Below are 12,762 nucleotides of genomic sequence, written 5' to 3'. Positions count from 1 at the left end.
GGCGTACAGCTTCCAGGTCATGTGGCCAGCAGGACTAAGCCGCTTCTGGCGAACCAGAGCAGCGCATGGAAACGCTGTTTACCTTCCCGCTGGAGCGGTACCTATTTATCTACTTGCACTTTGATGTGCTTTCGAACTGCTAGGTTGGCAGGAGCAGGGACCGAGCAACGGGAGCTCACCCCGTCACAGGGATTTGAACCGCCGACCTTCTGATTGGCAAGGTAACCACCAAGAATAGGGAGACAATGCTTGCTATAGATCAGCAAGTCCTAGGCTCAGTGATTTAACCCACAGCGCCACCCGCGCTTTTTTTTTTTTTAAAAAAAAGACTTGTGTGTAGGTAACCTAAATATTGTGACCCATGCAAATTACAAAGATGTTACCATTTGTTTGGCTACTCTGCACCACACTGCATCTGTTAGGCCTAGTGCAGATAAGGTATTTCTGATCTCCTAACCATGGTTTCCCTGTGTTCTTACCCAGTTAAATCCTTCAGTTTTATTTATTTATTAAGATATTTTAGACATTGGTCACAGTTCCCACAGTGAAGGAGTTTTGGTCTCTTTTGTGGCCAAGTCTGTTATACCAAGATTGTTATCGCACATAGTTGAGATTTCGTTATATGGAGGAAGCTGAGGTTGCCAGGGAGCATGTGTGTCAATTCCTAACAAGACTGGGTCAATTGACCAGTTAGCTAAGCTTTCATTAAGAGGAATATGTAGCAAAACCTCTTACTTGGGACAAGGCATCTCCCGTCCCATTACTTGCACACTTGCTATGTAAAGGACCAGGGCTGTCGTATAAGACATATTAATTACATCTTGCCACAATTGCTTTGAGTTACCTCCTCCAATTCAGTATGTATTCTTGGGTAGCAATAGAGAGGTACAGATCTAACTGATAGAAAAATGCATTCTTGTAGATTGAAATAATAGGAAATCTGTGTTTAAAGAGCACGCTCCCTGCGTAGAGCATCTCTTTATTCATAAATTATGGTGGATTTATCTCCAAGTTGATGGTGTCCAACATGCTCTTTCAAATACCTAATGCAAATATAAAGGAGTATTATTATAGTTTATTAAAACAACCATTCTTACATAGTGGGGAAGCTTTCACTACAAAAAGCATTGACTGCAGGTTTTGCTGTACTGCAATGCCACATTTTGTAAATGAAAAGAACAATTGGTTTTGTCTGACACCCTGGAAAGAAACAGGAGAACAAAGGGATGCTGTTTTTTTCTGGATTAAATGGAAAATATTCTGCACCTTGCTTGAAACCCTTCTAGGGTTTTTTGTTTGCTTTTTGCGAGCTCATGTTATTTCAAATGTATGTAGATATTGTTGGGGAAGAAGATGATGTGGCCCTCTTAGCACCTAAAGATGATATAAATGGAGCATTGCTTCAAGAATTTCTTGAATCAGTCAGTGTTCTGGTGGTGGTGGTGGTTTTACAAGTGTTTTAAAGTATCCTGGTTCCTTATCGACATAAACAGCTTGTCTGAGTTTCATCTTTTAAAAGCTTCTTTGCAACACCCTTGCTCTTGACTAGCTGCCAGAATATTTACATGATGTTCTTCTTACTTGGGGCAGACATGCCCTGCAAAGTAAATTATTATCAACTGAGCAAGTCCCTTAGACATTCTGGATGTACAATTACTTTACAGCTATTAGTGTCTTCCTGGGTACATTTTATTCTGTTATGTCCTGACAAGGACATTTAAATGGCCCCTTCTCCAGGGCTTTAACAGTAAACCGACTCAACAAAAATAAGCTGGAAGTATGAAATTTCACCTGCTAAATTTATGTGCATCACACTGATGTTAAAGAACATGGGGCAGGGCCAGAAACAAAGCAGTCTTAGTAATATGGGGGGGGGGGCACATCTTGGGAATGGACCAGAGGCTGAAACTGGTGTAGAATGCAGCAGCTATGTTGCTTGTGGGAGCAAACTTCCTCCAGCCTGCAGCACGTTGCTTGCGGGATTTGCACTAGCTACCAGTCTGTTACTAGGTCAAGTTCAAGGTGTTGGAACCAACATATAAGGCCCCATACGTCTCAGGACAATGTTACTTGAAAGACAGCATCCAGGCATAGGCAAACTCCGGCCCTCCAGATGGTTGGGACTACAATTCCCATCATCCCTAGCTAGCAGGACCAGTGGTCAGAGATGATGGGAATTGTAGTCCCAACCATCTGGAGGGCTGGAGTTTGCCTATGCCTGGATATACCCCGCCCATTGCTGGGTTTTCCAGTAGATCCCTGAAATCTACAGGAAAGTTTCTCCTGCAAGTACCAAAGATTTCAAAATTCCACTCCATGGTAACTTGGAGTAGAGGTATTAATACAGCCGTTCCTGTTCTGTTGAATAGCATTCCTGTCAAGATTCTATAGGCGCCCACTATCCACTTTCTGAAAACAATGGAAGATATTTTTCTTCCAACAGGCTTTCCCAGCTGAGTGAATGGGTCTTTGCAATGAGTGCCAATTTTGTATTGCTTTAGATTTGTTTTAAATGTATCTGCTGGGGTTTTTTGTGTTTTTAACTGGTTTTTGTTTTGTTTTTTGTTTTGCTATTTTGATTGTACACTGCATTGAGACAGTTGTGGAGACTTTAATCAGTGAATTAATAATGATGCTGATGAAGACCAGTTTATAATCTGGTTCTCAGAGTAGTTAAACACATTATGGAACAGTGCATAATGAGAACTTTGGGTCTTGAGGTTGTGGTGGCCATGGTCCTTGGAGTCCCAAGACATGCTCCTCATTGGATTGTGCTGAATAGTTTGATATCAACACCTGTGAAAAAGGGAAATTCTATGTTCTTTCCTGCACCCTTTCTCCACATCTGCTCTGGAGGCTTAGGGGAACTCGTAGAACAGATATGTTGCAGGGAGAGGGGAGTGAAAGGAAGTTCTGTTGCACAAATGGAAGTCCTTGCACTACCTGAACAAGTTAATGGAATACAGTTCAGAATCCCAAGTCACAGCTGGTGTAAAAAGAACTGTTTCTTCCCTAATTTGTGAGGATGGCAAAGAAAGAAGGAATCATCTTGGAGGATGCATACCAAAGGTGCATTAGTCTTGGCAGACCCAACATCCTGTTTTCTTTAGCCCCCCCCCCCCCCCCTTAAGAAGAAACAAGAAGCAGTCTGTTTAATTCCATTCAGCCTATTAAACTCATAGACCTGGTCAGCAGGCAGCAGCACATATTCACAGAGAGCATCCTACTTTATAACGGGGGGGGGGGGAGTAATTGTTAGCCACTTAAAGAAGCATCCATATAGTACGTTTGGTTTGGCAGCCATACTTGTGTTCAATTCAGTTCTTTTCTCCCAGGTTTTTATTTTGCAGGGGAGGGGTTGCCAGGCAAACATGTGCCTTGAAATGCAGGCTGCACCCTGCATCTGTACCCTGCAAATCATAGAAATTGTAGAGTTGGAAGGGACAAAACCCTGATGCTTTTTCACAGTGATCTAAAAGTTCCTTGTTACACATGAGTAACACTTTCCAAAATAAAACATTTTGAAATTGATTTGTAAAGAATACCTATGGATTTGCTTTCTCCTGCCCATTTCTGCTTTGAATTGCTAACAGAAATCCTTAAAACAAATTGATGTATTGTCTAGCTGCTATCATGTGGCATTAAAAAAACCATAGTTCTGTTGTCTTTTTTCAGTTCTGTTTGTCCAAATCAGATAAGGAACAATATGAAAAAGAAGAGAGACCAGAATCCCAACAAGAAATCCTCAGAAGAGCTGCTAAAGACCTCCCAGTCTATACTACAACAACCTCAAGAGGTTAGCCTGCAAAGAATCCTAGCACTGCATAAACTCCTTAATGATGCTATCAAGTTTGACTGGATTGGGGCCATTCAGCAGGCATGATCCTTAGGCTTACATGTTTCCTCCCTTACTTCCGGATTCTTGGCAAACAATAGTTTGCCATATCATTTGAACCTGGCAAACCAGGATTGGAGAGCTTGGTTTGAATGAGGTTTGCACCCTTGATTCATAGGCAAACCATAGTTCCCTTGATTTGGATAAACAGTTAACCTTTGGTTTTCTGAGAATCTGCAAGTAAGGAAAGTAACTGGCATGCATAAGTGGAAGAGTGGAGAGAGGGAATGCACAATGGTGAGGTTCATACCTGTTAGTTCTTCTAATGAAACCATGGTTTAGCATTGTGTTTCAGCTAATTCACCGTGTTGAACCGTCTAGTTCTTCAAATTGGTTTTAGCCTGTTTTATCTATTAACCAAGAGGCAGACAGGTTTTCTAAAGTAAAACCAGCTCTGGAATTGAACTTTGCATGGAGATGTAGCTGCTTGAGGAGAATTTAAAATACAGATATGTGCATCTGTAGCAGGAGAAGATAGCAGCTGCACTCATGCAATCAAAACTTGGCTTAATAAGCTAGGATGTGTACGAGTTGCACCTGCATGCAACCTCTGTGCTCCCACTTCACTCCTGCTATCACATGAGTGGGAAAACAAACCTTTTAACCATAGCTTCCCATTATGTGCAAACCAGGAACTATGGTTCATGTCTTCCAAACAAGGCAGGATCCGGAAGCCAACTTTAAACAGTGGGTTAAGCCATATTTTAATTCTGCAGACCAGACCATAAGCACATAAGAAGCACCTTGTGGTTCAGCCATTGGTACATCCAGTCCAGCATCCATTTCCCACAGTGGCCAACCAGGTGCCTGTGGGAAACGAGCAAGTAGGACCTGAGTCCAAGAGCACCCTTGTGTCCATATGCTTAAACTAATGTTTACATTACATTTATGTTTCGCTCATCACTTGTCCAAATGTGTCTCTTGCATTCTTGTTCTCGTCATGATAGCTTGCTTCAACCTCTGCTATATGTGAGCTACCGATCACCTTTACAGTACACTGTGTATTATGCTAAAGCAGACTTGGCAGAATCCTGTTTTGAGGTCTAGATTACCTCTGACCTTTGGATTGCTAAACTACAGCTTCATATTTAACACCTTGATTTTAATGTTTAATATAGCCATAAGATACTGCGATAGATGCCAGCTCATCAAGCCTGATCGATGCCACCACTGTTCTGCCTGTGACCTGTAAGTACTTGGGGATACTTAGCCATGGAGTAGGATAGACTTCGTCCGATTTATGCCTCTTAGTGTTGTCAGTATCAAGCACATGTTCACACCTGAAACTACTGTGTTCCAGGTACAGGATGGTTCTCCATAAAAATAAGTTTCACCAGGGAGTTCCTGGGTTTATACCTCATTGTCTTAAACACTATGCTTCTCTGCCTTCACTTTTGCATTCCTGTGTTCTGTTTGCACTTTTGCTGTTGTCTGTACTGCAGTGACCTGCTGGAAGATATTTGCTTGTAGTCATACACTTTAGATTTAGAACTTGCTATGAAAATTAGATATGTATGTTTCACTTCATGGGTGAAAAATTAGTTTGGGAGAGATTTTTTATTGGGGAAATGACTGTAGAAGAGGAAGCATTCTTTCCCCCCCTCTTCAGCTATTTTTTCATTCAGGCTTCCTTGGCTGCTTGTCAGAAAGAGGGGGAGTGGGAGAGGATAACAAACTTTTAAAATAAAAAGTTAAAATCTAAAAAGGAAGGAAGAGGAAGACCTACACAACATCTTGCGTGGCTCTGTAGTGGGTGGGAATTTTGGCAACTGTGATGTTTGCCTGGATGTTGAAATGCTTTAACAGGCTTTGAAAGCTAGAGATTAGATATTAGGGGTATGCACAGGCTCCAGGCCTTGCATTGTATCTGATCTGCTTCTGAAACACTCTGTACTTTCTCTGTTGTGATCTGCGTTTCAGGTTCTCTGCCCCTCTGTATACAATTAAGCTTTGCGTTTTCCTCATTCACTATAATGGATAATCTAACAACAACGATAACATTCCCCTCTTTTGGCCAAAATAACTTACAGACACAGAAGCCCCTCTGGTTAGATTAAGCCTGCCAAACTGCAGACAGATACATCCAGAGGCTTGTGGAGGAGAATTAAAAGGGATGAATTTTTCTCCATAATTCCTGTTGGGTTTGTCTCTTCCTTACCTTAAAATATTTATTTAAAATAAATAATTAAGAGGTGGTATATTTTTAGAAACATGGCAGCTTTGCACCAGTCTTTTTCTGATCGTTGTTTGTGTCCTCTGATAGCCTTTACAGATCTCTGATGGGCCTCATGATACAAGGTGTCGAGAAACCTCTTTGCAGGGTTCTGAAGAGCTCCAGGCTTTTGTTAAAGCAGAGGAACATAGGATTTTCAAAACAAAACAAAACTCAATGAAGCTTTTACTTTTCAAAAAAATTCCCGGTTGTTGCAAAAAATAATAATCCATAGCCTCACTTCTTGCAAAGCCTGTGGGCCACCCTAGAGAAACACAGAGGTAGAGAAACATTGCAATATGGCACGGGGGGGGGGGGGAGAAAAAGAGTGGCAGTGTGACCCAGAGCTTTGTGTGAACCTAATCTGACTCAGAGGATATAATGCTCTCGGCCTCGGTCCAGTATATCTGAAGGAGCGTCTCCATCCCCATCGTTCTACCCGGACACTGAGGTCCACCACCGAGGGCCTTTTGGCGGTTCCCTCACTGCGAGAAGCCAAGTTACAGGGAACCAGACAGAGGGCCTTCTCGGTAGTGGCGCCCTCCCTGTGGAACGCCCTCCCACCAGATGTCAAAGAGAACAAGAACTACCAGACTTTTAGAAGACATCTGAAGGCAGCCTTGTTTAGGGAAGCTTTTAATGTTTGATGTATTACAGTATTTTAATGTTTTTTGGGAAGCCGCCCAGAGTGGCTGGGGAAGCCCAGCCAGATGGGCAGGGTATAAATAAAATAATAATGATGATGATGATGACATCATACCTTGACTGAGATGAGGAGGAGGCTGAATAACTAATTCAGCTTTTTATTTGACCAGTGCACACCTCAGTTAGACATTCTTATTTGGAAAATCCATATTTGCCATCATTAAATTTATTGGAAATGTCTTTCTTTTTTCCTTAGGTGTGTACTGAAAATGGACCATCATTGTCCTTGGTATGCTTCTTCCCCCCCCCCCCCCCGCCTTGTGTTCTTAATTTTTGTCTGTGCAGAGAGAAATAAGTAAACTACTTCTTGCTGGCTGTGCTACAGGATGAACCAGGAACAGGGGAAACTAGGAGTGACTACCTCCTCAGGGGAAATTTTGATGCTACATTAGTAGGAGTTGGTCTACTGGCAAAGTCTAAATGTATATTGGGTTTGATTGATTTTTATAACAGAATGAAAATGAAAATGAAATGAAAAACAAAATGAAAAATGAAAGCCTAAGGCTGCAGTCATATTTTGTTAAAATTAATGGGAAGTTTTATATTGGAAGAGGATTGTACCATAAAAAGCATTAATATTATTACGTAGTGACAGTTTCTACTGAATGGTTTTAATACTTCCCTTTAGAAGGATTAGAGTTTTAAAATAAAATCAGGTTTAGAGCAAAAAAGGATCATTAGAATGAAAGAGACAATTTGTGAATAAATGGAAACAACTGGACAAAAATACAAATTGTATTCATGTTTGCATAGTTAATAAGCAACATTTCAGTCATTTTTAATTGATAAAGGGATGGTTTTTAAAAATCAATTTCAAGTGTTATGCATTGTAAAAGAGAGCAAACTCTCCTGACCTAAAGGGAAACTTTTTACTTTAGGCATTTAAGTTACTTCCAGAAAACAGTTTGCCTAATTCTGCTTGCAATGGCAAACCTAAAAGATAGACCCTTTTACTGCCTGCCATTCTTCCAGGTTTACTTAGCAGTTTTTATTTTCTTTCCTAGGGTGAATAACTGCGTGGGATTTTCAAACTACAAGTTTTTCCTCCTGTTTTTACTTTATTCCCTCCTGTATTGTCTTTTTGTTGCCTCTACAGTGCTGCAGTATTTCATAAAGTTTTGGACAGTAAGTGGGGTTTTTTTGTTAAAAAAATCACATCTTAGATATTTTATCTGTCTATTTAGCTGTCTGTCTCTCTGTGTTTAAACATCATGCATTTATTGTTGACATACCACATATAACCATCATCAGTTTGAAGTGGCTGAAGGAATAAAAACCTACCGATAGTTAATCTAAATTTATTTATTTAATAATGTGTGTTTTTTCAGATTCACTAGAGCTGGAAAACTCTGGGACAGTTTTTGCTCTGCATGTTTTAAGAGACCACATTATGTTCATATGACATTTATTAGCTCGGAAAATGTCAACATTGCCCTCATCTAATTCCAAAATAATGATCTTCACTACTCTGATTGAGTAGCATTATTTACTTCATATTAAATCACTACCTGAAAATACAATATTATGAAGGCTGTAGACCACTGAGGTTTGTGCCACAAGAAGCCAAAAATGCCTCATGTTGCCAATGGCTGTGGACTTGCACCGTTGTGCTTCTGAAGAACATGGAATATAAGAGAGCTTCTTATTTAATGAGATAACTTCTTACATTAAAGAAGTCAGTTTTGATTTCAGGAAACAGTTTGTGTGTGCATGTATCACAAGTAGAAAAGGAAAATCTTTGACCGGCTCAGAGTAAATTCTCTCTCTTAATATTCCATGAGATCTTCTCTTGTGAGGATAAAGACACCCTTCTGAGGGTTGGTTAAGCATAGAGAAATATGGGCCTTATAGAATGATAGAATTGTAGAGTTGGAAGGGACCCTGAGAGTTTAGTCCAATGCCCTGCCATGCATGAATCCTGCCCACAGCCTCAAACCACCAGCCTTCTGGTTAACAGCCAGACGCGCTGATCCACTGTGCCACAAAGGGCTTTATTTGGCCATGCAAAGGAGATTGATAGCCGTTTTGAGACTCCTTAGGGTAGTGATAAAGTGGGATATCAAGTCCAAACTCCTCCTCCTCCTCTTCTTCTTCTTCCTTGTTTCCCATTACATCTGATTTGGAAAACTATGGTTACCAGCTTCAGAACAGGCCAGGATCTTACATCAACTTTAAATGGTGGTTTAAGATCCTAACTTGTTTCTAATTTGAAAACCACCATTTCTAGGTTTGGAGATAATGGGGGGAACGGTGGTTAACTGGAGGCTAATTGCAACCTCCTGAGAAGGAAAGGGTGGTGTGCATGCATGCAAGACTCACTCGTTATTTCTTTAAGCTGAGCTAAATACATCTGAACTGAGACAGACTTGGCAAATGCCATCCAGTGAGCTTTCTGCCTGAAACATGGGAAGCTACTTTATATCAAATCCAACCACTGGTTCATCAAGCTCAGTATCGTCTACACCAGTGATGGCCAAACTTGGCCCTCCAGCTGTTTAGGGACTACAATTCCCATCATCCCTGACCACTGTTAGCAAGGGATGATGGGAGTTGTAGTCCCAAAACAGCTGGAGGGCCAAGTTTGGCCATCACTGGTCTACACTGACTAGCAATGGCTCCCCAGGGTTTTAGATAGGAGTCTCTCCCAGCTCTGCCTGACGATGATAAGGACTGTACTTGGAACCTTCTACATTCACAGCAGATGTCCTGTGCATCCTCACCCAGTGCTTTAAACGTGACGGGATGCTTCCAAAATTCTGTGCTTGGCACCACATACACTTTCTGGGTTTACCAATTATCTATTAAAGAATCATAGAATTGTAGAGCTGGTCCAACCCCCCGCAATGCAGGAATCTCAGCTAAAGCATCCATGAGAGATGGCCATCTAACCTCTGCTCAAAAACCTTCAAGAAAGGAGAGTCCACAACCTCTCATGGAGACAGCTCCTGCTGTCAAAATGTTTTCCCTGATACTGTATTTAGTCTGAATCTCCTTTCTTGTAACTTGAAGCCATTGGTTTGAGTCCTGCCCTCCAGAGCAGGAGAAAACCAGTATGTTCCCTCTTCCATGCGACAGCCCTTGAGATATTTGAAGATGGCTTTCATATCACCCCTCAGTCTGCTCTTTTCCAGGTTAAACATACCCACAACTACTGTTTCCAGTAACTGTAGTGAAAGTTACCAAAAGATATTAGAAGAAGAATTATATATAGCAATACATACAGTACAAATAAGGAGACAAGTGTCTCTGGGCAGCTATTGGTAATAGGCAGATAGAATCATAATATTATTTCATGTGATAATGTAATATCAGTCAGTGGCTCTGAGATACAGTACTGGAACTGGTTAATCTAAAGATGTGTTTAATCAATCAATCAATAATATTTATACCCTGCCCATCTAGCTGGGTTTTCCCAGCCACTCTGGGTGGCTCCCAACAGAATATTAAAAACGCAATAAATAATTAGACATAAAAAACTTCCCTAAACACATTCCATTCCTGCTCTCTCTCTCTCTCTCTCTCTCTCTCTCTCTCTCTCTGTATGTGTGACTCCCATTATTTTTTCAAGAAACTACTTAGATATTCTTGATTTCCTCCGTTTTTCAGATATGTGAGTTTTAGCTCACTAACATTTTGAAAGGAAACATGCTGCTTTCCTTTTAAACATTTTTGAAGATACTTCTCCATCAGTTCTTATAAAGATACATTTTAAAGCAGTGGTTTCCAACTGGCATAACTTACCCAGGGAGTCGATGGCACATGCCTGCCAACTGTCTGGGGCATCCTGTTTTGGGGCGGCCATGCTGTGCCCCAAAACATAGAAGATTGCAGCACCCAAAATGACACGATTTGGGGTGCCGTGCTCTTGCACAGGTGCATGGCCCAGAAAACATGCACCCCAGTTTTGCGCTGGGACATGTTGGAGGGTATGGTGGCACCATTCACATAACCAAAACTACCACACAGATGTCAACATTTTCAAAAACATGGGGTCTGCAGTACTTAGCTAATTGGGAACCACTGCATAGGGAGATCTGTGGCTTTTCAAAGATCCATTGAGAATGGTTTAAGCTATGATTTTAGAATTAAAGTGATATACGTAAGCAAATGATAGGTATCTTGCCTGTACCCAAACCCACATCATACAATAAATTGAAGAGAGTCTCCAAATAACTCATTCTGTAATTCTGTAATAGTGGCAAGGACACTGTGCTTTCAAAATGCTCTGATTTGTAGCTGGGTAACAAATTTCCAAACCTCACATCACTATTAACATTAGCTTCCAAGAGTCTTCTTGGATCTATATAAAACCAATTGGCTTCAAGGCTGAACTTCCAATGTGGAAAATTAGAGAGAGCAATGTGTTAATCTTAATTTTAATGGTGTGCCTTGAGTCCACACCATTAAAATAAATTACCTTTTACTTCAATCTCATTGTGCAAACACAAGCTCACCTTTACATGTTCATCCACTGAATGTAGACTAAGGCCTCTTGCCATTGAATGCTGCACGCATAAGCCATTAATTTTCTAACAACGTTTTTACTGTTTCTAAACACCAGCCTTGAAGGGATAAAGCTATTTAATAAATTGTCTTTATTTGCACAAAGCTTTGCCGCAGGAAATCTGCTGAGAATTGTCCAAAGGTAAAATGCAATTTAAGCTGAAGTCTGTTCTGGTGTGCTCATTCATTTTTAATAATGAAACAAGATTATCATACTATTTTGTAATACTGTCTGTATAATTATGTATTTTTAATTAATTGAAGCTTAATGTGGAGAGCCGAAGAAGAAATTAGTACACTTAAATGCTGGTGGTAACTTAAATGGATGCTAATCTATGATGAGAGAATTTTACCTTTCTATTTTAAAGGTCATCTTTTAGAAATAATTGGTTTTTCAAGCTATGTAACTGCTGCAATTAAACTATTTATTGTTTCATGAGATTTTTGTAATCTGAGCATATGTGGAAAAACTTGAAACTGAATTAAAAATACACGAGACCTTTTCTCATGAAATGACACTTCTACTTAATGTAAAAACATCATTAAAAAAACAACTATGCACATTCCCTATAACTTTCCCCTTCTTACAGAGGCTTACATTGTATGTGGTGTGTGTTGGTTCACATGATCATGTGGCTACTTACAAATAACAGTGTTCAGTTAACTTCATACTGAACGTCTAATTAAGTTCAGATGAGTGGGAGGAAGGCTCATCCTGCCCCCATTTCCGATTTTATAGTTGAATTTATAGTGTGTAGGCATACTCTACATCTTCCCTCAGGCAGTTTAAGTTACGTAAAGAAAAATACACATTGTAAACATCGTATAGGAAGTATAGCACCACTTAGAAATCATATGGACGCACAACAAAGGATGTTGAATGTGCTTTTACAGTGATACCCATGTACACTCTGTCACAAAATAATGGCAAGCCCTGTGACTTGCAGTTCTACATTGGTTTCATATAATTTAGGTTTCTAAAATGCTAAATATGCTCATAGTAATGTTCGGATATGATGATACTGGCTTTAGCTCAGAGAGGCAACTTTATAGAAGAGCAGCTGTTGAATAGAAATACTAATCCCACCCCCCGTTTTCTTCTTCTTCCAGAATGAACTGCTGGACACGCGTGCAAAATTCCATGTTCTCTTCCTTTTCTTTGTGGCTGCCATGTTCTTCATCAGTATACTGTCACTTTTCAGCTATCACTGCTGGCTGGTTGGCAAAAACAGGTCAACAATAGGTTAGTAAACAACCTGCGGTATTGTTATCTATTCCAATTCCAAGAAACTCAATGTTATTCTACTTTCTCCTCACCGTTAATCCTGTGAGCTACGTTAGTCTGAGCATGTGCTATTGGCTCAAGGTTGCTTAGTGTGTTTCATAGCTGTGCTTACTCATAAGCAAGTCCTGTTAAGAATCCCTGGAGTTTAGGATTGTACCCCTC

General features: G+C 40.4%; 1 protein-coding gene across 2 annotated transcripts in view; it reads left to right on the top strand.

Moving 5' to 3' along the window:
* ZDHHC20 (zDHHC palmitoyltransferase 20) overlaps positions 1–12,762 on the top strand; it is a 40,647-nt gene that overhangs the window by 18,984 nt on the left and 8,901 nt on the right. The window contains exons 4-9 of one of the 2 annotated variants that reach the window (XM_028726316.2): positions 3,676–3,796; positions 5,014–5,083; positions 7,009–7,041; positions 7,817–7,937; positions 11,422–11,457; positions 12,426–12,558. In XM_028726316.2, the coding sequence (XP_028582149.2) occupies positions 3,676–3,796; positions 5,014–5,083; positions 7,009–7,041; positions 7,817–7,937; positions 11,422–11,457; positions 12,426–12,558 (514 nt within the window). The remainder of the gene's footprint in view (positions 1–3,675; positions 3,797–5,013; positions 5,084–7,008; positions 7,042–7,816; positions 7,938–11,421; positions 11,458–12,425; positions 12,559–12,762) is intronic. The other variant, XM_028726317.2, reaches the window with a different exon arrangement.

Source organism: Podarcis muralis, chromosome 4, assembly GCF_964188315.1.
Source record: "Podarcis muralis chromosome 4, rPodMur119.hap1.1, whole genome shotgun sequence".
In the NCBI taxonomy this organism is placed as follows: Eukaryota; Metazoa; Chordata; class Lepidosauria; order Squamata; family Lacertidae; genus Podarcis; species Podarcis muralis.
Note: the sequence above shows the minus strand (reverse complement) of the source record. Positions and strands in the feature narration are given on the sequence as shown.